We start from the raw sequence: 26,590 nt of genomic DNA, 5'->3' as shown, positions 1-26,590 counted from the left end.
ACTGAAGACAAAGGTTTTGGACAACGCAGGCCTTGCCTAGGAGATTAGAGTAATTAAAAAGAAACCTTGTCCTCTGCACAAAGGTTTAAAGGTAAGGAAGGCTCCGCCCATGAAGGTTCCAGTGTGTGAACATGCAAACTCACTTCAAAAGACGGTGCCTTAACTGACTGTGGTGCAGTGGAACACCTTCCCAGGTTCCCCTGCCTCAGCAGCCGGAGGCCAGTGAAGCTGTGGTAATTACAGCCAGGCCATGTCTTGAGCTGCCAGCGTTGCTGGTAGACCTTGATGCTGTTGTCCATGTGCTGTTGTTCTTTCAAGCATTGAAATGCAAGACTTGAGGGCTACTGAGGCTTGCACCAAGGTTTGAGAAAGCGGCTCAGGTCCAGCAATGTGTGGTAGGGTTAGGTGGATTCCCTGTAAGGCCCTGATGGCCCTGAGAGGCCATCGCATGAGGTGGTGAACTGGGCTAGTGACCATGGCTCAGAGGGCAAAAGCAGCATGCAGTCCTGACAAGTTGAGTTTGGTCCCCAGAACCCCATACAGAAGGAGAGCACTAACTTTTAAAAGTTGTCCTCTGACCTCCATGCATGTATACTTCATATGCACACATGATATATACAAACAATAATTTAAAACATCAAAATCATCTTGTGGACGCCATGACAATGGCTAAGGCAATGGAGCCTGTAGTGGTCCTACTAGGGATGGCCCCAGAGGCTCTTACATTTGAATGCTTGGTCATTAGGGGGTGGTGTTACCTGACAGGGATTAGGTGTGGACTTGTTGGAGTCACTGGAGGTGGGCTTTAAGGTTTCAAATCTCAAGGCAGGCCCAGTGTCTCTCTCTTTGTGGGTTCTAAACTATCATGTCTGCCTGGGTGCTGCCATGTTCCCCACCATGATGATAACGGAGCACACCTCTGAACTGTACGCCAGACTCCATTAAATGCTTTCTTTTGTGAGAGTTGCTGTGGTCATGGTGTCTCTTCACAGCAACAGAACACTGACTAAGAAGTTGTTGGCAGGGAGCAGGGTACTGCTGTGACAGGCCTGCCAATGCTGCTTGTTGGCTGAATATGGACTCTGTGACTTTTGATTATGAAAGTAGTTGAGTGCTTTAAGTGGGGCTTAATGGGCACAGGTAGGACCAGGGGAAGGGTTAGGAGGCGTGGCCTCGTTGAAAGAGGTGTGTCCCTGGGTGTGGGCTTTGAGATTTCAAAAGCCCAGTAGCTCTCTCTGCCTTGTGCTTGTGGATCAGATGAGTTCTCTGAGCTACTGCTCCAGCACCAGGCCTGCCTGTCTGCTGCCACCCTGCCCTGATAATCACAGGCTCACCCTCTGTAACTGGAAGCCTCAATAAAGTCTTCCTTCTATAAAGTGTATTGGTTATGCTGTTTTCACAGCAGTGGAAAACTAAGGTTCCATAAATCAGGATTATTTTTTTTCTTTTCTTTTTTTCTGGAGCTGGGGACCAAACCCAGGGCCTTCTGCTTGCTAGGCAAGCGCTCTACCGCTGAGCTAAATCCCCAACCCCCAGTATTATTTTTAACAAGTTGGTTTCTCAGGGACTTGAGTTCCTAACAACGCTGAGACTCTGAGAGCTCTCTGATCTCAGGGGCGACAATGGCATCAAGGTCACTTTTTCTTGCCCAGTTTTTTCTATGTGTTCCCAGAGCAACAGCACCACCTATGGGTGTTGGCCATGCCTTCCATTTTCTTCCAGGGCTGAGGGGAGAGCAATAAGCTCCAGATGAGTTGCCTGGTGCTCTCTGTTGCAAGATGTACAGACGTCCCTCCCTTGGGCTGAAATCATGGGATCTCTTTTCTTTGCTAATTTTTTTGCTGTACTAGAGGTTAATTTCTTCGTTTAAATCCATGCTAATCTAACTTGGATGTCTGTTTGAGTTTCCACATTTATGTTTTTGGGATGTGTGGGTTCTCCAGGGACTACACCCAGGCGGGGATGGGCATGTTTCCTCATGGAACTGAGCTCGCCATACTCCAAAGGTAACCTCATGCTGTGTCACTATCTTGACTGGTGACATCAACAAAATGGCAATGGCTCTGTGACTTTACTGCTATTTTGTTCATGCTATGTGGTTTCCTGAACCAAGATGACAGCATCCCTAATACTCCCCAAACTTTCTGGTACACCTGAGCCCTCAGGAGAATACCACACACCATAGGATTCAGTCACACACCCCAATCCTCTTCTCTTTTTGGGTTTTCACCTTCCTAGATTAATAGGATCATGGAGACAGAAGGGCCAAAGGAGAGTCTAACATGGGCTCACAGCCTTGTAATAGGGTTGGTCCTTTTCTGTTTCACACTAAAGGGGTAATACCTGACTTCCATGATAGTTTTTAAAAATTTATTTTATGTGTATGTGTGTTTTGCCTACATATATGTCAGTGTACCACATATAAGCAAGTGCCTGAGGAGGCCAGAAGAGGGCATCAAATCCCCTGGTATTATACATGGCTGTGAGCCATCATTTGGGTGCTGGGAATTCAACTCAGGCCTCTGAAAAAGCAGCAAATGCTCTTTTTTTTTTTAAGAAGATTTATTCATTTATTACATATAAGTACACTGTAGCTGTCTTCAGACACACCAGAAGAGGGGATCAGATCTCTTTACAGATGGTTGTGAGCCACCATGTGGTTGAACTCAGGACCTCTGGAAGAGCAGTCAGTGCTTTTTTTTTTTTTTTTTTTTTTTTTTTGTTCTTTTTTTCGGAGCTGGGGACTGAACCCAGGACCTTGCGCTTCCTAGGCAAGCGCTCTACCACTGAGCTAAATCCCCAACCCCTGCAGTCAGTGCTCTTAACCGCTGAGCCATCTCTCTAGCCCCGCAGTAAATGCTCTTAACCACTGAGTCACCTATCCAGCCACCCCAGCCCTCCCCTGTTTTGGATACTTTTTGTTTTGAGACAGAGTCTCACTGTGTAATCTGGCTGGCCTGGAACTCACTGTGTAGAGGCTGGCCTTGAACCTGTAAAGATCCTCCTGCCTCTGTCTCAGAGTACTGTGATTAAAGGTGTGTGTAAACACATGTAGCTTGGTATATTGTTTTACATTATGTGGTTTCTAGAGGGGATTGAGTTTTCTCAGCCGAGTGCTTCTAGCACTAGTCAGTTACCAATGTGAACTAACACTTGGAGATAGCTACACTTGGGAAGCACATGTGAGTGTATGGCAGCACAGCCTCAGGAAAGCACAGGTCCCAATTAGGACTCAAAGGTTTGATTTCCAGGGACTGGCCGAGCTGCTGCAAGTGGGCGCTTGCTCCAACAATGTGAGGCAGAGAGATGAGCCTATTCAGGCAGAGGCTGACGATGTGGGTGCTGCTGGACCTCAGTGCCTGCTCTTTCTGCCTGGTTCCCCAAGCCTGTTTTTCTCTGATAGAATATTCCTTCCCTCCCTGAGATTCCTCTGTCCCATGCTTGTCCACAGCTTCTCCTCTGGGTTTGCTTGCTTTTGCTTTGCTGTTACAGTGACATAGAAAGGCTAAGTAAAGAACAGGCTGGTGCCATCCGTCTCCAGGTTCTTGAAGATCATTGTGGTCTGTGGTCTGTGTTCTCCAGACTATGGATGCCAAATCTATAATAGTGACAATAATAATAAAGTAGAAGACTGTTCTTTGTCAAAACATGGAGAAGATAGAGAGGCCCCTCTGCTTTAAAAGAAAAAACCCTCAATAGCTATAGCACCGTGTTTTTAAAGATTTAGTACTTGAGAGTTTCAGACATGTTTTGATTGTATCCATACACAGACACACGCACACACAGTCACACCGATTCTCCAGCATTGGGGTTTGATGGGGCTTGGTTGAGTTCTGCTGGACCTTGTAGTATCTGTGTGATGACGCTTTACTGTGTGCTGCTGTTTCTCTTTTATCTACTCCTTACATCCATTCCAAACCAAAAGCGTGGCTGCAGTAGACAGTTCTGTGCAACACACACACACATGCACACACATATTTTTGATTGTCTTGTATTTTCCATAAGCTTTGCCTGGGAACTTGTAGAGCCCCATAGAATAACAGCAAGTGCACAGGTAATACTAATGTATTACATTATCCTATGTGTGTCAGATTCAGCTCTAAGCCAAACAACTGCCATCTTCATCAGATCATCCATATCTGCTTAGTCTCCTCACTTGGGAGCTAGAGAGATGGCTCAGTGGTTAAGACCATCACTGCTCCTCCAGAGGACCCAGGTTCAGTTCCCAGCGCCCACATCAGGCAGCTCACAAACACTTGTAACCCCAGCTGCAGTGGGGTCTCACACCTCTGGCCTCTCTTGGCCTCTCACAGGCTCGCACACACGTAGTGAAGAAGTGCCACGGCTGGGCTTGTTCCTCCTTAGAGAGGGGGTAAGGAGAGTCACTGGACCGTCACCTGCATATCCAGCCTGCTGTATGCAGTTCTTCCTCAATTGCATGTGGTCTCAAGGTCTTAGAGAGAAGCTAAAATATATAGACTGGGAAGACTAGGGGTTGGGCTTCACCTATACAGCTGTGGAGAAGCCATTATATCTAGAGGGTGGAGAATTGCAGTACAAACACCTCTTGGGTCACCCACACTCCTGTCAGTAACCCTTGCCCCATATTCTGTAAGGAAGCCCAGAAACTCACTGGCTTCCCAAGCCAAATGTTGGCTTGTTGCTGGGACCTTAGGGGGACAGAGATAACACTACTCTACTTCAAGGCAAACGTTCTCACCACAGGCGGCAAATTAATTTAATAATGTCCCTGTGTCTTTTGTCATGAAGAAGGAAAGGAAACCCCTGGGGCTATGGTGGCACACACCTTTAATCCCAGCATTTGGGAGGCAGAGGCAGGTGGGTCTCTGAGTTTGAGGCCAGCCTGGTCTACAGAGTGAGTTCCAGGACAGCCAGGGCTGTACAGAGACAAACCTCTCTTGAAAATAAAACACAAAAACAAATAAACAAAAACAAAAATAGGAAAGAAAAACTATTAAGTAGAAGAAAATTATGTCAAAAGGATGTAAAAATGGAAATATGTTTAGTAAAAAGGAACATTTATATAAAGATCAAGGTCACTGGATGTTTTAACAGGATGGTACATAAGGCATGTGAAAGACAGGACTTCATATAATATTAATATCTGTCTTTCTTAGAGACACTATGACCGAGGCAACTCTTATAAAGGAAAACACACAATTGGGGCAGGCTTACAGTTTCAGAGGTTCAGTTCATTATCATCGTGGCAGGAAGCATGGCAGTGTGCAGGCAGACATGGTGCTGGAGAAAGAGCTGAGAGTTCTACATCTGGATCTACAGGCAGCCAAGAGAAGACTGGCTTTCACTCTGGCTGGAGCCTGAGCATAGAAAACCTCAAACTCAGCCACACAGTGACACACTTCCTTCAACACACAGACACACACAGACACACACAGACACACACACAGACACACAGACACACACACACACACACACACACACACACACACACACACACACACACACCATGTACATATGTCAAAATAGTCTAAAACATTGATTGACTTGCTGACCCAGCTGTCCTGTGGCAATCCTTCCCCTAAATTTTTTGGTTATATATGGCCATGAAACAGAAATGTCTGACATCATTGGCATCATGTTGGAATCACTGGCATATTAGTCACCACAGCCTCCTGGAGTCCTCTTCAGGTCTTCTCTACACAAGAAACTGGCCATGGCAGAGGACCCCCCCTACCCCATGACAAGGTGATCTGAGGAAAGGTTCAGCATTTTATTTCTTGGTGCTTCCAGGAGCTCACTTAAGAATGGCACAAACAACAAGCAAGGTAGTAGTGAGATACTGCTCTGCAGTTCTCGATGGTCTCATCATGGCCTTGGAGAGTTGGGACCCAGAGCAGAGCGAAGCTAGGCTCCTCAGAAGGAGGACCCCGACTGTGGAGGAAGGCCTTTAGGGCTAGCCTTCAGATCCAGATGTCAGAACTGCAATCACCCCCTGGGTAACGAAGCTCATGAGCCAGTGCTGGCCCAAGAGGCTCTTTCCCAAAGTCCACCAGAAAGTTGGGGTTCAACTTCAGCCCTCCATTTGCTGTATCTACATCAATTTGCAGCATCACAGAGCCTTCCCTGGAAGAGAGCAGAGGGTAGGCTAAGGGTCGTATATAGCCAGCCCCACACCCCAAGGTTTTGTAAGTATAATTGGATTCCTAGGGATGGGACAGGGTCCGAGGGGCATCTGTATGGTGGGATATAAATGGACTCCCTGAGGAGTCTTCAGAAGGCCAAGGATGCTTCTAGGAGAAGACAGTTGGAGAGGTGAGCCCTCACACTGCTCACCTAATGAGATTAGGGTAAAACTGCTTGTCCCAGGCGCTGTACAGTGATGTAGTGACGTAAAGACGCTTCCCATCTAAGCTGAGCTGGATCATCTGAGGACCTCCAGGAACTCGTTTTCCCTTGGGGAAACAAGAGGTCAGACTTGAAGTAACACCCTAAGATTGCCTAACAACTGGTATCCAGTTGGCATACCAGCTAGGTCCCAAAGCATCCACCAGATACTCCTTGAGCATGGATCTGAGGGACCAATTCTCACCTTGACCACTAGGGGCTCCGGCTGACACGTTAGCTCTTGGTCCTCCAGCACTTGTACAGAGCCTCCTTTAACAATGCTGCCCCCAAGGAAGATCTGGGAGCAGGGTGCAGAGGAAAAGGGGGGAGCGGGGCAATGGTTAGAGATATAGTGATAATCTCATTATCAACCTCACTGAGTTTTAGAATCGGCAACCCCCGCCCCCCCACCACACACACTGGGTCATCTGTGGGGCATTTTAGAGAGGTTTAATTAGGAGGGCCGATCCACCCTGAACTCAAGCAGCACTGCCCCATGGGCCAGGATTCTAGACTGAACAAAAAGGAGACAAGCTGAGTACCAGCATTCAACTCTGCTTCCTGTAAATGTGACGTGGCCACTACCTTACACTTGGTCAGCACCCTTCCCCAACCATGATAGAGTAGACCTTTCTTTCCCTCCTTTGTTTTGGTCGAGTATCTAACCACAGTAGTAAGAAGCAACTCACATGGGTATGGAATTACAGAAGAGTTGTTTGCCTTATTAGACTCTCTTCCCTTTTGTGTGTTTTGTTTTGTTTTGTTTTGTTTGAGAGAGCATCTCACCATGTAACTAGCTGGCCTGAAATTCGCTATGTAGTCCAGGCTGTCCTGGATTCACAGAGATCTACCTGTCTCTAGGGCTGGCCTCAAAGGTTGCTCTTCCATGCCTGGATAGCGTCCCTTTGTTTCCAGACACTTTCCCTGTCAGCCATGACTCTCCAGTCCTGGGCCTGCACCTTCGCCTACACTTTTGCTTTTCCTGCCCCTGCCTTATCATCCCCAGCAGCCTCCGTTTTGCTAGTGCCTCCACCTGCCCAGTGAGGCGAGGCTTCTTCGGGTTAGAGATGTCATACTGCCGAATGTCCCCGTGCAGCCAGTTGCTGAAGTAGAGGAAGCGGTCATCCAGGGACAGCAAGATGTCGGTGATCAAACCTAAGCAGTGGGTTAAGGGGCTGTAAGGAGTCTGTCTTCCTTCCCAGGCCCAGAACCAACCTGCCTTCTCCTGCCCTCTCCGGTGGACACTCACCAGGCATTTCTGGCAACATCCAGCCCTTCACTTTCTTGGAGGGCACCTGGATCACCTTCTCCACTGACCAGGTGCCTCCCTACATTGGGGAGGGAAGAGAATGTACTGATCAGAACTGGGGACAGGGAGGGAGCATGACGGCTTCAGCAGAGCATCACCAATCCTTGTCAGAGTGACTAACACAATGAAGGATGAACAGGTCAGAACGTGGTAAACATGGTGCTGACAGGGTTTGCCCTTCACCCTTCTTGCTAAAATGTATTCAGTTACATTCCTAAAGCTAGTCGCCAAGGTAGTCCATTATCTGGACACTTCCTCCTCCTGAGGCTGACCACAAAGGTCCACCCATCAAAGTATTGAAGTCCAGACATCAAAGACCCCCTTGGTCACCTAATTAACATGCCCAATTAAAATTAACCAACTCATCCTAACAAGGAGTTTCCTTTTACCTTTATAAACTGCCATTCACCTATGGACCGAATGTCTCCTCCCTTTTTGTTTTTGTTTTTGTTTTGATCAGAGTTTCTCTGTGTAGCTTCAGTTGGCCTGGAACTGGATCCGTAGACCAGGCTAGCCTTGAACCCAGAGATCTCCCTGCCTCTGCCTCTGGAGAGCTGGGATTAAAGGTGTGCACTACCAAGTCCTCTATCTTTTGTCTTTGTCTCTTTGTCCCTGTTCTTGTCCCTCTGGGGCAAATAAATCTCTTTAGTGCTGAGAACTTGGTCTTGGTGCGTTTTGAGTCAGTCAGCTCCTTTCACTCACTGAGTAGATTCTTTCTCTTTTTGCAGTCTCATGTAGCCCAAGCTGACCTCAGACTCTTTGTAGCTGAGGCTGGCCTTGAACTCCTGGTCCTCCTGCCTCCACTTTCCAAGAGCTGGGATCACAGTTGTCCAGCCGTAGGTTTTGAATAAATTTATCAATATGGCCAGTTAGGTTTCAAGTGTCCCTACCAAAAGTCATGCTGAAATTTAATTACCATTGTGAGGAATTAAGAGGTGGGTTCATAACTTGTTTGTTTGTTTGTTTGTTTATTTGGGGTGTATGTGTGTGTGTATGTATGTATGTATGTATGTATGTGTATTTTTATTTTAGAACATGCAATCCTCCTGCCTCTACCTCCCAAGTGCTAAGGTTACATTTTAACTGGGTAGGTGGGAACTTTTTGTTTTGTTTATGGTTTGTTTTTAACTTAATTTATATATATATATGTGTGTATATATATATATATATATATATATATATATATATATATATATGAAGAAAGGGTTTTACCTACATGTATGTCTGTGTACCACATGTGTTGCTGGTGCCTGCAGAGGCCAGAGGAGAACTCAGATTGCCTGGGACTGGAGTTACAGGTTGTTGTACGTAAGCCACATGTGGATACTGGGAATTGAAGCCAGGTCCTCCGGAAGAATGACGGATGCTAACTAACTGCTGAGCCATCTCTCCAGCCTCTGTTTGTTTCATGAGGCACAGTTTCACTATGTGGGCTTGGGTGGTCTGGAACTTGTTATGTAGACCAGGATGGCCCCCACAAAGATTAACCTGATTCTACTCTCCCAAGTGCTGGGACTAAATGCTATCACTTAGAGATGGTTGGGGCCTTTAAGTAATTAAGTCAGAGCTCACAGAAGATGGATTCGCCCATGAGAGTGTTCATGGTTGTCTTGAAAATGAATCAGTTAATAAAGCCAATTTGTTTCTTGTATGTGGCTCTCATTCTATGATGTCCCTAGAGGCAGAGTTCCCAATAGGAGAGGAGAGCTTTAACCAGATGCTATTCCTCAACCTTGGATGGCCTAGCCTCAGACCTAGGAGTACATAACTCCATCCCTTATCTGCTTGTGACACTTGGTTGTTGAGTTATAGCAACAGAAGACAGGCTTAGGCAAGGTAGAAGTTAGCCTGGCACAGATAGCAAGCAGCATTGCTTCCGGGGGAAGCCTTAGCGGGTGGGACCGAGAAACATGGACACTGAAGCCTTGGAGGAGGTCCTTATGAGACTCATAGGCGCTGAGTGTTGGGGGTGGGGTGGAAGGCTGGGGTGGAAGTTACCTCATTCTTTTTTTTTTTTTCTTTCTTTTCTTTTCTTTTTTTCGGAGCTGGGGATCGAACCCAGGGCCTTGCGCTTGCTAGGCAAGCGCTCTACCGCTGAACTAAATCCCCAACCCCAAGTTACCTCATTCTTGTAGAAGCGCTGGATGTTGGAGCTGAGGGCGCAGCCTACAAAGCCCTGGGTGGCATCTGGGTCGTGCAGGAAGCGGATCTCCAGGGGGATCAGCCCATCTTTCATTTGCAGGGTCTGGATAATCTCATGTCGCTGCCAGTCCCACACATGTATGTGGCTCCCATACAGCCCTAAGCAGGAAGGGGATAGGGACAAAAGGCTGGGCTCAGGTCAGGATGGGAGGGGATGGGCTGAGGCAGGTGCCAACTGGGATAGAGAGCTGGAAATGGGCACAGAGCAGGTCTGAGCATTCATTTTAAGCAAGGCAAGTGCTTAGAAGTGGGGTCTGCAGACCTGGCCTAGGGTAGAGAGCTGAAAGCAGGGACTGTGGACCAAGGCTCCTGCCTGCCCTTAGGGTGATTCTCACCAGCCTCCACATGAGCAGGGTTGAAGCCATCTTTGAAGACATTGGGAGCTGCCCATTCAGTGCTGACCATGATGTTGTGTCGAGGCTGGTACCAGAAGTCATAGCCCATTGGAGCTTCCCCCCCAGGCTTCTCCCACGTCCCTTTCACCTCGAAGGTCTCCCCATCCAGCAGCACAAAACCCCCTGAGCAGGGAAGAAAGGGGCTTAGGTAGAGGTGGGGAGCCAGCACCCCTTGAAGGTCAGGTGCCGGGACATCGGTTTGAGACGGCAGGCATGAGGCAGGGCCCTTATGCTCCCTCTTAGCAACTTCATCCTTCTCTTAGAGCACTTGGGAAAACTGTTCCCCTGAACAGAGAGTTGTGGGACTCAACCCCGTAAATATCACTTGCCCAACCTATCACTGTGGTTCTTCTCAGAGTCTTAAGTTTTGTTGGTCCGGTAAGGATCCCAAGTAGCTACAAGTAGGGCTCCAGTTCCTCCCAGTCAGCTATCCTCTGTGCACTTGATTTTCCTTCCCTCCCTCCCTCCCTCCCTCCTTCCCTCCCTCCCTTCCCACCCCCTTCTCTCTCTTACTTGAGACATGGTTTCTCCTGTAGCTGTCCTAAAACTCACTATGTAGACCAGGTTAGCCTTGAACTCACAGAGTTCTTCCCGCCTCTGCCTCCCAAATGCTGAGCCTAAATGTGTGCACCACTGTGCCCAGCTGTATTTTTCTTAAAAACTAAAACAAAACAAAACAACAAAAAACCCAAGCAACCAACCAACAAATGAAACAAAAACCACAAAATAAAACAAAACAAAACAACAAAACAACCCACAAGCCAAGGGCTGTGAGGGTTCATGAATTTACAAAGGCCAGCGTTATATTACGAATGTACTCCTAGGTTCGTGTGTGTGTTCACTTCCTATGGCAAACCCCTGACTATACTTTTTAGCAAGCTCAGCAGTCACAGCTTATCATGTGCGTGCATGCCTCTGTGTGTGTGTGTGTGTGTGTGTGTGTGTGTGTGTCTGTGCATGCGCTATTGTACTGATGGTTGAAACTGATACTTCAATAATGTGGGCAAGTGCTCTATCACTGGGTTATGACTCCAACCTTCTTTTAATTGTGTTTTGAGACAAAGTCTTGCTAAGTTCCCCAGGCAGGCCTTGAACTTGTGATCTTTCTGCCATGACCTAGAAAATAGCTGGACTTATACCCTGCACGACCAGGCCCATGTGCCTCATCACTGCAGTAATAACAAAAACAACTAAGGTCTTGTGTTGACCAGTTACGACTGGATAAGACACAGCCAGCCAGTTCTCCCTGTTTCCTTACTTTACTGTTCCCCACACCTGTATGCTTCCCACACTTCCACACAATGCCACCAGGTACCTTTGCCATTCCCCTGGGGATCCCCCAAGGAGCTGATCATCACCTCTCCGCTGGCCAGGCAGTGGCTGGTGTGCAGATTGCCCAGGTTGCACTTGGCATGGATTTCATTGGGCTCAATGACCTGGAGAAGGTGAGGAACAGGGTCGGAACTTTACAGAGGCCGGAGTCTCCACTACCTGCCCTCATTCTTCCTGCGTTATCACTGGACCCTGCCTCCTTTCCTTCTCCCTGAGGGAAGACAGCGCAGATTCAGTCTGGTAACTCAGAGACCAGCAAGAGAGAGGTAGAGAAGCCACCAGTAAGTCCTCAGTCAGAGAGCATCGACCTTCCTTCCCACTCCCATCTCTCGGGGCCCCTCCCAGGCCAGTGTCAGCTCTGCCCCCTCAGCAGCCAGCTGTGAGCATCTGGTGCAAGACTATGTGTATCCAGTGGCAAGTTGAGAGGAAGCCCTGAGCTATCTGGGTGGAGAAGGATGGCTCTGACACCCTGTTCACAGAAGAAACTTCGGTCATCCCAGCCCATGCTTGACGCTTTCTTGATGGTAGCATGCCCTTTAACCTCTGAAGTGTACCCCTCCTCCCTGCTGCTGAGCCACACCTTGTGTAAAACCTGGAGGCAAGCTAGTCTAGGGGCTGTTGGGCCAGCAGGTTCAATAGGGTCACAAGGACAGAGGACATGCCTTGTGCAACTTCGGGGCACGAGGCTCAGAGCCCACATCCACCACATAGATGCGGGAGGAGATGATGCTGGGCAGTATCAGCTTGTCGCGTGACTTGGTGCTGTCCCCAAAGCAGCTACTGCAGGTGTTCCACCCTGAGTGGTGCAGCTCGTCCTTCAGGTGTGGCATGGGCAGCCTATGGATGACCTAGGACGGAGAGGGACAGAAAGAGCTGCCTGCCAGGCTATGCCTCCATAGACTCGTTTTTGACTTGGCATAGGCAGTTCAGCACCCTGGGCAGTGAATGCTTCCATTGTCCTGAGGACAGAGGAGGGCAGAGGTAGGGAACCAAGGCTCTGGTGGGAGTGTCAGGGGCACTAGTGACCATGCTTCACCCTCACCTGGCTATAATGGGGAGACTTGGGGTCAACATCCACTGTGGCCAAATAATCCGGGGCTTCAATGCCTGTGTTTCGGTAAATGCAGGGCAAGTAGACAATCTCCTCTCGGGGTCCTGGGAAGTAGAAAGCAGGTTGTGTAATGCAACACTGGGCAAAGGCAGCTCAGGAGAGATCAGAGGGCTAAGGCTAGATGTGTAGTCCCCCAGCCCTACCATGGGGCCTGCAGAGGGATGCTGGCCCTCAGATATGCAATTACCTTTCATGGCCTCCAGAGGGGTCGCATAACCTGGACCACACTTTGTGCATTTTGTAGCTGTAGAAACAATAGGAACACATTGGCTGAGGCCTGCTTTGGAGCGTGAATTCTTCCTCTCTGTAGTCTGACACATCTGGCAGGCAAGGCAGGCTCACTGCTGCCCCAGGTCCGTACTCTGGCCCCATCACTTTGGCCCAGCCCCCCACCCATCCCCCACCCCAATCCCCCATCTCTGATGAGGGTGAGGTGGGAGCATGGAGTCACGTGACCTGGTGACCTGGAAGCAGACTCTATCAGGGCTCAGAGGAGGTGGGATAGAGACTGAAGTCAATGTCCTCAGTGACATTGACTTCAATTCCTGCTGCAGCCTACCTGAACAGTTATAGGAACTTGGGCAAATTATCTAACTCAGTTTCCAGTCCATGTGTGAAGAGGAGATAACGAGGGCACCTTGGGGTGGGGGGGATGGGCAGTGGCGGCAGGGAGGCAGAAGCAGGAAGAACATGAGTTTAAGACTAGCTTTGCTACATGGCAAAAACTGATTCGGGGATCATGCTTTTTAATGCTTTGAAACCCAGCAGGCAGAGGCAGGTGAATCTCTTCAAGTTCAAGGCCAGCCTGGTCTACATAGTTTTGGGACAGTCAGGGTTACATAGAAAGATCCTGTCTCAAAATACAAAACAAAACAAAACTGAGTTGGGGAGGCTCAACTGTTCAATCCCAGCATCTCTATCAGTCACTTGCAACCATGTGAGTTCAGCTCTGGGGAGGTCAGATGCCTCTGATCTGAGGGCAGCATCACTCACCAGCACATATCCACAGGCAGGCACAGACACACATAGATAGACACACACACACACACACACACACACACAGACACATACACACACACACAGACACACACACAGACACATAGACACACACACACACAGACACATACACACACACACAGACACATACACACACAGACACATAGACACACACAGACACACACACAGACACATACACACACATAGACACACACATAGACACACACATAGACACATACACACACACAGACACAGACACACACACACATAGACACACACACACATAGACACATACACACACACAGACACATAGACACACACACACACATAGACACACACACAGACACATACACACACACACACACACATAGACACACACAGACACACACACAGACACACACACACACACACACACACTAAACTAAATCTTAAAAACAACCAAGGGGGTTGGGGATTTAGCTCAGTGGTAGAGTGCTTGCCTAGCAAGTGCAAGGCCCTGGGTTTGGTCCCCAGCTCCGAAAAAAAGAATAAAAAAAAAAAAAAAAAACAACCAAGGGAAGCAGCTCAGTGGTAGAGCACTTGCCTAGCATTGAAAGGCTTTAGGTTCAACATAAATAAAACAAAACAAACAAAATCCTGGAGGGGCCTTTGTGAGACCTAAACCAGGTGGGCAGCCTTCTGAGGTCTGTTCTGAGGAGCAGCCCTTGGCAATGGGACCTGGGACCGGCTGCATCTTCCACCAAATTCATTCAAGAGGCCCTGGGGACTTCCTCCATCCAGTTGGGGTCCTGAGCCAGGCTGCTGGCCACACCCAGGATTACACAACCTATCCAAAGCCAGGGAGTGTGTGTGTTTGGTCAAGACTGATACCAGCTGTGTGTCCTTAGGCTACTTTCGACTTTCTTACTGACCACAGCTGTAGGAAGAGGCACTTCCCGACCCCGCAGTCTGACAAGACAGTCACCAAGATTCCAGCTTTTTGAGCGAGGGCCGGACTGTGGAGGAGTTGAACAGGGGCTCATGAAGGCTGAAAGAAATCCTGAAGCAGAACTCACAGGACTGGGCTCTGCCTCCTGCCCTGACCCAGGTCCATGAGCAGCCCAGAGAGAAGTTAGAGAGATGGTTCAGGTTAAGAACAGTGACTGCTCTTTACAAAGAACCCAGATTTGATTCGCGGCATCCACATGGTGGCTAAGAACTGTAACTCCAGTTCTAGGAAATCCAACACCCTCTTCTGGCCTCCTCCCAAATTAAAGACACACATGTGGTGCACATAAATTCAAGCAAAACACCTCTACAGACAAAATCAAGTAAAAATGTAAGAGAATAGTAAGAAAGCGGTGAAGTTCAGAGCAGCCTTTCCTGCTGCCGGGGAGACCCACATCTAGATGGTGTACAAAGTAGGGAGGCTGCAACAGCATTGGAGAGTCAGGAAGCCTGGCTTCACCTGGACCTCACCATGTAGCTCAGGTTGGCCTCCAACTCACCAAGATCCTTCTGCCTCAGCCTCCTTTGTACTGAGGTGACAGGCGTGAGCCACCACACACCAGCTTAAAGGGATGAAATGCATCAACAGAAAATATGTTTGAAGCCCAGAATTCTTGAGGCAGAGGCCAGAAAAATCTGTCAGCCTGATCTACACAATGAGTTCCAGATCATCCAGGGCTACACAGCGAGACCCTGACTCAAAAATCAAAGAAACACAAACAACCCCACCCCAACGACAACAAAGGCTGTCGTAGGGCTGAAGGGACAGCCCAGGGGTTAAACGCACTCGCCACTCTTGCAGAGGACCCGTTCATCTCTCATCACTCGTGGAACTCAGAACTGTCTCACACCTTCTGGCCCCAGTCGGTGCTACACACATACAGACAGACAAATGCTCATAAAATAAAAGCATCTCTCAGAAGAAACGAGAAGTGGAGGAGGTTTGTCCCACCACCCCAGGCTTGGTCCAGGCTGCTAGGTTGCCTGGGGCACCATTTTTCTCTGCGTGACATCCTCCAGTCTTAAGCATTTTTAAACAAGGTCTATGACATTTTGAGTTTGGGGAACCCAGGCAAAGTTCAAGTGGGTTTCCTGTGCCAGGCTGGCCACTGGTCTTTCTGCCCGCCCAGGGGAGCAGGACCTCAACATTCCTTCCCAAACACAGACTCTCGGCCTGAGAGCCAGGAGCTCAGAGGCAAAAGGATAAGAGAGCTGTGGGGCTTGGGAGGGGCACAGAGACAGGTCCTCAGTGGGCTAGTGTGGCTGCCCGTGACTCCCCCAACCCCCCACCATTGACTGGTCATACAAGGCAGCTTGAGAGATCCAGGCTGTGGTCGCTGTTCTTTTGCACCCCCCCCCCCGACCTCCACAACCCGTTGACCCAGTGCTAAAACCAGAATCTTCTGTTTACTAGGGTGACAACCTCCCCTACCCGTGCCTGTGCCCCTGCTGAGGCTGGGTGGGATTCACAGACCACCATTTCTGGCCATCTCTTTCTGTTCTTTAGAACTTAGGCTACGCTGAAAAATAGTGTGCACAAAACCTTCACTTATGCGCATGCCAGCAGGGTAGGGGCAAGAGTCCAACTCTCTCTTCACTGCCCTCCCACAGTTTTGAGTCATTTCCTGGAGGACCCTCCAAACTGCATGTGGCCTACGCATGGTTTGGGACCCCTTTCCTTACCCATGCTGCTGGCTGACACTCTGGTCCTGCAGGATTTGCTAGGAATGGACAAAGGTTCAGCAGAGACCAGTGCTGGTAGTGCAGGCAGACTGCACAGGGAAGGGGCAATGGGAGGGAATTTATGCAACCAATTAGGGGAGAGGTGGAGCAAGGGGAGGGCCCCTGCTGCCTTCCAGGGTAAACTATACAGGGCAGCTGGCCAGAGGGCAATTGGCCAGGATGCCGTCAAGTGGCCTGGCTGTTCAAATTACAGGGTGCGTTCGAGTGCGCGCGCGAGCACTCGCGCCTGTGTGTGTGTGTGTGTGTGTGTGTGTGTGTGTGTGCGCGCGCGCGTGCACGCACGTGCACGCATCTATATGTGTACATACACATGCAAAATACATCTGTGTCATTAGTGGGTACCTAGGTACATATTAAATTTGTGCACCTGTGTATCATTCTCCTGTGAGTTCCTATGCATGTGCCTTTATGTTTGTGTATGCATAGATGTGAATTTGTATGTGCTTCTGTCTGGATGTGCACATGCTTGTGTGTGTCTACATGAGCAGGAACCGTGTGAGAGGAGTCTTTGTATGTATGTATTCATATGTCCCTATGCCTTCAAATGTTTGTCTATGTATTTGGCCATGTCCATGGTCATTTCAGGGTACCCAGGACCGTGGACCTGTTTCTTCCTACTTCTAGACATTTGTGCTCCAAAAGACACAGTTCTGACCATGCAGACCCCTCCCCTTGCCTTTCTGTAACAGCTGCCCAACAGAGCCAAGGTGGAGGGGTGAGCCAAGGTTCCTCTTTTCCCAGCACCGTTCATGAGCCTTGAGCTTTGAAGTGGGAGAAAGCCCAGTGCTTGCTATTACTGCCAATTACCCTCATAAACCTCAGGAGGTGAAAGTGGACTACCTCCCCCTCGCCACAGAGTCTGCTGCCCTGAGGGGCTGGACGCAGGGTCAGAGGGGAGGCCAACAGATGCTACTGTCCCCAACTGAGAGGTGACAGAAAATGTTCAGAGGCACAGCTGGGGTGTGTCCTCTAGCTTGAAGAGTGAGTCTGCTCAGGTTAAGAATTCTTTTTTTTTTCAATAATTTATTTTTATTCCCTTTATGTCTGCATAGCAGCCCCCTCCCCCTCCTCTCTTCTCAGTCCTGCCCTTATAAATGCCTCCCCCTATTACTCCCTCCCCTTCTCTGAGGTACCACCCACCCTGAGACATCTAGTCCCAACAGGACTAGGGACATCCTCTTCCACTGAAGCCCATTAACAGGGCTCCTCAAAACTAGGCTGAGACCTGATCCTGTTAACCCCGTGTAGGGCTGCCCTTCATCTAGGGAAGTCTGTGTCTGAAGTGCTCAGCAAGAGGACGGAACCCTCTCCACCCACTGTGGGGCAAGGGCTGCTGCTCTCCTCAGCATGAGCTGCTTGCCCAGAGGAGCTCCTGTCCACACACTTCAGGGAATCCAACTGTCTGTAGAGACTGCTTTCAACTTAAATAAAAGCTCTGAGGTGAGGCTTTCATCAAAGAGAGAAATGGGTACCGTGGGCTCAAGATCACCCCTAGAAATAGCTCTAGGGACAGTACCGAGTGAGCGAGAGAAGGCAGGCCTCCGTTGGCAGGGCTGGAGCTCACGTGACTCATTGTAAGCCTCCGTTTACTTCTGAAGGAAGAAGCTGGAGTCCAGTTGAAAGGCCTAAGAGGAGTTTCTCTGGATTATCTCACCGTGTACAGGTATCAGATGCAAATGCATTTCATGGAAGGAAAGAAAGGAAGGGTACTGGGGTGCAAAACAGGGCTTAGTACATTGGTCACCTGTCCTGCAGAACCCTGTCAGGAAGGTCATGTCTCCATCTTAAAGTTCCCCTGGCTAGGTGTGCTGGCACATACCTGCAGTCTCAACATGGAGTCAGCGGCCAGCCTGGTCTACACAGTAAATGCCAAGCTAGACCTTCTGTGGCTTCAAGACATAAGCCTTCAAACCTGGATTTTCCAAAAGTTCATTTAAAATGATTTAAGTGGGGGCTGGAGATACATATATAGTTCGGTATTTAAGAGCGTTTGCTATTCTTGCAGAAAACATAAGTTCAGTTCCCGGCACCCAAGAACAGGTGGCTCAGAAGCAACGCAAATTCCTGGAAACGTAATGCTCACTTTTGGCCTCCATAGGCACATGCTGCACATCCGTATGTCCAGGAACACACACATACACAATAAGTAAAAAAATTTTTTTTTGGTTCTTTTTTTTTTCGGAGCTGGGGACTGAACCCAGGGCCTTGCGCTTTCTAGGCAAGCGCTCTACCACTGAGCTAAATCCCCAACCCCAAGTAAATATTTTTAAAAACAATTTAAGGGGGGTGGAGAAGATGCTGTCTGTGGTACGTTTCTCACTGCCCAGTGTGTGCAGCTGCCCCGAGGCTGCTTCCCCACTCACCCTCCTAAATCAATAAATCCAAAAGAGGCACTGGGGAATTTTGTTTGTCCTTGAGTCTGTTTTGACAACCAGCTCATTCCTGGCCCTACACTCTGACCTGGCTGGTCTTGGCAGCTAATCTCTGTAGCACGCCTAACTTCTGTGTGCTGTTTTTTCACTGACTTCTTGCTTCGGAGCTAATGAAGCTGTTTAGAGAGAAGTTGTCCCAGTCCCGGGAGAAGCCAGCTGCTCACAGAACCAGCCCAGGGCCCTGGGCTTCCAGAGTTGGGGTGGAAGGACCTCTCCCCACTCACAGCAACAGATGCTGCAGGGCCTACTAATTTTGCTTCTCTGGAGCCGCAGGGATCACTCCCCCACCCCATCTAGCTTGCCCTTCTCTAGCCAGAAGCCAACCAGACTGATTGGACGTGTGGTTTTCACAGCGAGTGGTGCTGGTTAGGAAGTACCCAAAGCTAACCCTGTGTGCTGCCAGCGCCCCGCCCACAGCAGTGCGCTTGGAGGGTGGGGGCGGGGCCTGCTGTTGTTTTGGTTGTTTCTAAGCCCAGGCCATGGCAGCTGTGGAGGAGGCAGAGAGGGTCTGACGTCTGAACTTTAACCCTGGGCTCTGAGAACAGAAATGGAGGTCCTGACAGGGGGCAGGCCACAGGAGATCAGTCTTCCCCCTGTACTCCCGTGCATCCCCTTTTATCCACCTTCAGCTGATGGGTGAGATGGGAGAATGGTGGGGGAAAAGAACCCCTTAGATCCAGTTACGAGAAGGTAGGGAGATAATGAAGCTGATGCCCAAAAGAACTTAAAATGAAAATACAAAAGAAATTGTGCCTGGTGGTTCAGGCCCGTAATCCCTGTCACTGGAGGCCTCTATATGAGAATCCGTGAGTTCAAAGTTTCAGTCTGACGGCCGTTCTTGGTTGTCAACTTGACTACATCTGGAGTTAACTAAGTCCCAAAAGTGGAGGAGCACACCACTTTTTTAATTTTTATTTATTTATTTTTGGCATCATTTGAACCGAAGATCCACTTCTAATCCGGATCTTTGAGATGAGAAGGCCCAGCACTCATGTGGGCCAGGCTCTGCTGCGTGCCTCTATAAGGCCAGGAAGGAAGACACGTTTGGCTCTTGCCACTTTTTTTTTTTTTTTTTTTTTTTTTTTCCCAATTGGGTCCTAGACTGGATAAAATGGAGAAGGCTAGCGGCAAGCTTCCAGCTCCCACTTCTCCTTGAACACAGCTGCACTGTGAGAAGGTGGTTCCACGTCTGCCTCCCTGACTCCCGGCCATGCTTCTTTTAAAGATTTCTTTTTTTTTTTTTTTTTTTTGGTTCTTTTTTTCGGAGCTGGGGACCGAACCCGGGGCCTTGCGCTTCCTAGGTAAGCGCTCTACCACTGAGCTAAATCCCCAGCCCCTCTTTTAAAGATTTCTTTTCTCCGTATGGATATTTGTGTGCCTTTATTGTGCACCATGTGCATGCCTAGTGCCCAAGAAAGCCAGAAAAGAGCATTGAATCCCCTAGAACTGCAGTTACAGAGGGCTCTGAGGCACCATGTGGCTGCTGTGAATGGAACCCAGGTCCTCTGCCAAACCAGCAAGTCCTCTGCTGTGTCTCCCCAGCCACAGCCCTCCCTTTCTGTTTTATGTCTTAGTTGTTGTGGTTGCTGTTTGAGCAAGGTTCTTCTGTACTCCTGGATGTCCTGGAACTCTCTGCAGACTCGGCTGGCCTTGAATCCAAAGACCTACCTTCTCTATCTCCCAACTGCTGGAACTAAAAGCATGCACCATCACCACCTGGCCCTCTCTTTCTCTTTTATAATTAATTAATTAATTAATTAATTAATTAATTAATTTCTGAGCCAGGGGTTCTCTGTGTACTCACTCTGTAGACCAGGCTGACTTCAAACTCAGAGATCCACCTGCTTCTGGCTCCCAAGTACTGGCGTTAAAGACATGGACCACCACCACCTAGGTTGATTTATTGATATTTCACTTGCATTGGTATTTTGCACATGTCTGTGTGAAGGTGTCAATCCCCTAGCCCTGGAAGTTCAGATGGTTCTGAGCTTCCATGTACATGCTGGGAACTGAACTCAGGTTCTCTGGAAGGTCTGTCAGTGTTCTTAACCACTGGGCCTTCTCCCCAGACCGATCCTTCCATTAAAAAAATTTTTTTAATTTATGTGAGTACACTGTCACTGTCTTCACCAGAAGAGGGCACTGGATCCCATTACAGATGGTTGTGAGCCACCATGTGGTTGCTGGGAATTGAACTCAGGACCTCTGGAAGAGCAGTCAGTGCTTCTAACCGCTGAGCCATCTCTCCAGCCCAATCCTTCCATTCTTAAATTGCTCTTGTCAGAGTATTTTGTCACAACAGGAATAAGTAAGGCATCTTGTAAGTGTGAGGATCTGAGTTTGTTCCCCAGCACTGGCACAAAAAGCTAAGGTCAACCTCTGTGCACTGCACCTGCATACAAAGGTGCACACAGGACCACACACACACACACACACACACAAAAACAAGATATACAGAGAGAAAGAAAGTAATTGGCTTGCATCAGTACATCTCGTCTAGATGTTGTCTGTGAGGAATCGAAGGACCCAGGAGCCTTACCAGCCCTTCTGGCCCAGGACACACAGTTCTTTCAGCCCTGCCATGTTCTCTGTGTTTCTTTTGCTTTGGTTGGTCTTGAGGGGGAAAGGGAGATTGGGAGGTGGAAGATCCTAAAAGAGTACTAAGACTGTGGGGGTTTGTTTCTTAGAAGTCTCAGGACAGACAGCTTGATTCTGTGTGAGGGAACGGAAGTGAAGAAGCAGCTGTGTGCGGGACTGAGAAAGGAAGTGGTCGGGTAGAGTAGTGAGGCCTGGGAGACCTTGTCCCTGCAGCAGAGCAACTTGGAGGATTTACAGTCCAAAGGGTACCCGCTGCTGTCACCTACCTGGAGCGGGTAAAGGAGGGGATAATTTCCCATTGTCATTTTATGTACTGTGTGTGTGTGTGTGTGTGTGTGTGTGTTAAAATAAACACATGGTCCTTTTGTGAAGAAAAGCCCAAATAAAAGCATTAAGGGGAAAAAATGTGAAGAAAGGCAGGGTATGAGTGTCTGTGCTGACTACCTTTATGTCATCTTGATACAAGCCAGAGTCCTTAGAGAGGAGGGACAGCCTTCATAAGACTGGCCTATGGGTAATCCTGTAGGGCATTTTCTTAATTAGTGATTGATGGGGGAGGTCCCAGATCATTGTGGGTAGTAATTTTCTAGCCTGGAGGTCCTGGGTTCTGTAAGAAAGCAGGCTGAGCAAGCCATAAGGAGCAAGCCAGTAAGCAGCACCCTTCATGGCCTCTGCATCAGCTCCTGCCTCATTTGAGTTCCAACAGTGAACTGTAGTGAGGGTAGTAAACCAAATAACCATCTTAGTTTCCATCACAATGTTTCATTACAGCAATAATACTGTGACTAAGACAGTGCCAGATGCCATATTTTGTAGGGTTGTCGGATATGTAAAGTATGAGTCGGTTTGTATGCAAAATGTCTGGAACATGAAGGTGCAGCTTGTAGAGGCTTGAGGCAGGCCTGGCTGGACAGGTTGAGATCTTTCCCAGCTACAGAGTTTTGACTTGTGTCCTGTTCATTTTTTCCTCATATGAAAAGACCAAGTGCACACCCTCGGAGGAAGGTAGCACTGGAGACTAAACCTATTGCCCAATGTGGCTGATGCCAGGCCAGGCTCCCAACACTTAGCTCAGGCACAGCACTGGGCAAAATCAGTGGAAGGCAGCATTTTCCTTTGTCTAACACTGAACCTGTTTCCCCAATTCACTTGGCCACTCATGTTTACCTTGTTTCATTCTGAACAACAATGAGTTCACATCCTAGTGCTCAGGATAGCACACATGGCCGAAGAAAAGGAGGAACTTTTGAATGATGCGGTCTGCCAGGCTCTTGTGGAGAGCTGACTGGGGGAGCAACCACAGGACATTGTTTCCCTCTCCAAACACTTACCAATACCATCCTATCTGCTATTACTGGTACTTCAAACTCAGCATCTCTAATTTCTTTCTTTGCATTAAGGGAAGCTTCCTTTTACCTCTGGGCTGCAGGCTTATCTCTGGGGCAACTCTTTAAATTCCCAGCAGTGCACCATGGCTTGTTTTTTTGGTTTTTTTTTTTTTTTTTTTTTTTTATCAGAAGTCACCTCATAGTGAGCAGCGTCATGCAGAGGCTGTGACCTAATGATTAGTGACAGTGTTTTAAAAAGCAGCTGTTGGGCTGGGGAGATGGGTCAGTTGGTAAAACCTTGTCAGACATATATCAGGACCTGGGGTTAAATCCCCAGAACATGTATGATGTCAGGAGCAGTGTTGTGAATCTGCAGTTCCGGTTCCCCAGAGGAAAGATGGGGGGTTGAGACAGGAGAGCCCTAGGTATCTAAAAACCAAGAGACCCTGTCAAACGACGGGGAAGGAGAAGACTGATACTCAAGATCATCCTCTGACTTCTCAAAAAACATGACACAAACCACCCATGTGCATACACACGAATGTGCACACACACTCACACATCAGACACACACACGCGCGCGCGCGCACACACACACACACACACACACACAAATAAGTAAAAGCAATTATTGACTGGAAGTGCAGCCCAGCGGTAGGACACACCATGCCTGAGGCTCAAACCCCAGCACAACACAAAAAGGGGTGAAAAAGCCAATTGCTCTATTCTCTATTTTCCCTCTATCTTTCACAAATAAGTTTGCTCTCTATTCACTGTAAGTTAACATGTGACAAGGGTGTCATAAAGCTGTCACCCTGCTTATATGCAGATAATGATAACGAAGATTAATCAAGAGCCAGGACCGGGGGCTCAGGCCTGTCTGATCCCAGGAATTGGAGATCAGGAGTTCAGGGTTCTCCTCAGCTACATAGCAATTTCAAGGCTGGCCCAGGCTACATGAGACCCTATCTTAAAAATGAACACACAAAACACCTCAAACAAAACAACAAAGATCAATCGAAAGTTGTATTTTAAATATAGATATTTTGAAGGTGGGAAAATACTTACAGCGTCCCTCCCTCTCTCCTTCCCTACCTCCCTTCCCTCCTGTTGATGGAATCTCCAGCCAGGCTGACCTCTGACTTCCTATTTAGCTGAAGATGACCTTAGAGTTCTGATCCTCCTGCCTCTGCTTCCTGTGTGCTGGGATTACGGTTATGTACCTCCTTGCCAGGCTGATTCGTTGCTGGGACGAACCTCAGGGCTTCCTGCGTGCTCGGCAGGCATTTTACCAGTGGCTGCATCCCCAGTGCTGCAGCTCTCATTTCAGTGGCAGCCACTGCAGAAATATCAGAGGGACGACCGGAGGTGGTGCTGGGGTCTGGTGTGCACTGACCACGGTGATAGTAAATGTCTGGCAGTTTCCGACAACAAAGAGAAGCCACATGAAATGGGTTTAGTACCGTGTAATTTCACCTTTGATGCTGGGCCATCTTCCTCTTGCCTCTTCTTTTTTTGTCTATTCAGTAGCTTGGGCAGTCAGTTGTCCATATAATCTTACCAAGCACTAGACTTTTTGATTTCAGAACTTTTTATACGAAGGTTAACAATTATCTGGTGGTGATGAATGATTGAAACACAAGCACTTGAGAGAGAGACGCAGGAGGGTTAGCTCAGAGTCATTCTCAGGTATACAGTGATTTTGAGGACAGTCTGAGTTATAGAAGAGCCCATCTAAAACTCATAAAGGGTTGGATCCGGTGGCACAGGCTGAGGCAAATGATTACAAATTCAAGGCCAACCTGGGCTACAGGTTGAATTCAAGACTAGCCCGGGCAACTTGGGTGAAACCATGTCTTGAAGTAAAAGTGAAAAAGAGGACCAGGGATATAGCTCAGTGCTCTATGTAAGGCTCTAGCTTCACCAGTGCCCTCCCCACAGAAAGGAAGAGGAGGAGGAAGAGGAAGAAGAGGAGGAAGAGGAGGAAGAAGACTAAGAAAAACTGGCAAAATGTCTCAAGTAAATATGTTTGCCACCCAACAGCTGAGTTCAATCCCAGAAACCCACTCAGAGGCAGGAGACTAGGTCAGTCAGCCTCTGATTCATAGTGCACCCATATACACATTATGTACACACACAGTAATAAGTAGACAGATAAAGGTGAACAGTAAGAATTCTAATGTAATCATCATTCTCAGTCTTAGAGATTAAAACACTAGGAAGGAGAAGCCAAGTCATTCACATTTTTTCCTTCTTGTAAACCTATAACATGGTAAAAATAAGATTATTGGACATGTTCTTAAATACCAAGTCTTTCCTCCTTCCTTCCCTTTTTCCTTCCTTTCTTCTCTTCCTTCCCTCTTTTCCTTTCTTTTTTCCTTTTCTGAGACAGGGTTTCTCTGTGTATGTAGCCCTGGCTGTCCTGGAACTCACTCTGTAGACCAGGCTGACCTTAAACTCACAGAGATCTGCATGCCTCTGCCTCCCCAGTGCTGGGATTAAAGGCGGCACCACGGCACCTGGCTATTTATTTTGTTATTAAGGTTTGCCATTTATCTTCGCACCTGTATGTGCGGTATACAGAGCAGGCCAGAGGAGGTCAGATTCCCTGGAGCTGGAGTTACAGATCGTGAGCCGCCATTGCCCCTTATGTGCAGAGATCTGAATTCCAGCCCTCAGGATGCAGCAGCAAGTGCTCTTAGCCACGGAGTCATCTTTCTTGTCCTGAATTCATTTCTTTTTGAGACAGGGTGTTGTCAAGCCCAGGCTGTCCTCAAAGTCCATTGGTGGTTTAGGCTTAGGCTAGCCTTGAACTACAGATCTTCCTGCCTCTACCTCTCCCAAATGAATTACAGGTATATACCATTGCACCCAACCTCCAGCTAGAGCTTTATTTATTTACCCATTTATTTGAGACAGGATCTCACTGTATAACGCTGGAACTTGCTGTGCAGCCCAGGGAAGGCTCTAGCTCGTGGAAGGTTCACCCGATTCAGCATCTTGAGTGCTTGTGTTAAAGACATGTGCACCTGTGCCTAGCTAATAAATAAATAAATAAATAAATAAATAAATAAATAAAACACTAAACATTATTCCTTGTGTAAATATTTTCGATTATGTCTTTTTAAAATGAGAATTCTTGCCTGGGGGTGTAGCTTGGTTGGTAGAGTATCTGAGTTCAAAAAACCTGGCATGGTGGGTGCTCACCTGCAATCCCAGTGCTTGGGACTTCAAGGCAGAAGGATCAAGAATTCAAGTTCATCCTTTGCTTCTTAGTGAGTTTGAGGCCAGCCTCAGCTACATGAAATTCTGACTCAAAGAAGGAAAGGAAGAGGAGGAAGAGGAAGAGGAGGAAGAGGAGGGAGAATAAGAATCTTTATTGAGTCACGGAGTCTCCATACCTGTAATTCCAATGCTCTAAAGACTGAGACAGGAGGATTGCCATGAGTGTAAGACTAGCCTTAGGTACATAGTGAGAACCTATCTCAGAAATACAACAACAACAGCAAAATTACATATGGGACTTTCAGCTTTCTGAGTCCTGCCTCTGCTTTGCAGAGGGTCTTTTCTCTTTGTGTCTGTTGCATGTGTATTTCCTCACATCCAACAATACCTTTCTTCAACTGTTACAATAAGTAAATAAACAAAACTATAATACCATTATCATATCTAAACTAATAGGTTTCCACCACCGGGAGATATTTACCCTACTTCATTGTATCATTTGATCCTAAGACCCTGATTTTCTGTTTCAGTGAAGGGGCAGGTGACTGACTCAGAAGTCAGGTCCT

At 48.1% G+C, this 26,590-nt stretch overlaps 1 protein-coding gene across 1 annotated transcript; it reads right to left on the bottom strand.

Annotated features, from left to right (window-relative positions):
* Positions 1 to 5,738: 5,738 nt before the first annotated feature.
* Positions 5,739 to 16,457, bottom strand: Selenbp1 (selenium binding protein 1). The gene is given in 12 exon segments (NM_001329893.1): positions 5,739 to 6,105; positions 6,316 to 6,434; positions 6,572 to 6,664; positions 7,400 to 7,521; positions 7,616 to 7,694; positions 9,798 to 9,976; positions 10,213 to 10,395; positions 11,588 to 11,708; positions 12,267 to 12,452; positions 12,647 to 12,759; positions 12,903 to 12,959; positions 16,382 to 16,457. Coding segments are annotated over 12 exon segments (1,419 nt in total). The 5' UTR covers positions 16,386 to 16,457; the 3' UTR covers positions 5,739 to 5,942.
* Positions 16,458 to 26,590: the final 10,133 nt, after the last annotated feature.

This window comes from Rattus norvegicus, chromosome 2 (assembly GCF_021556685.1).
Source record: "Rattus norvegicus strain SHRSP/BbbUtx chromosome 2, alternate assembly SHRSP_T2T, whole genome shotgun sequence".
In the NCBI taxonomy this organism is placed as follows: domain Eukaryota; kingdom Metazoa; phylum Chordata; class Mammalia; order Rodentia; family Muridae; genus Rattus; species Rattus norvegicus.
The sequence above is the reverse complement of the archived record's forward strand: the minus strand, read 5'-3'. Positions and strand labels throughout refer to the sequence as shown.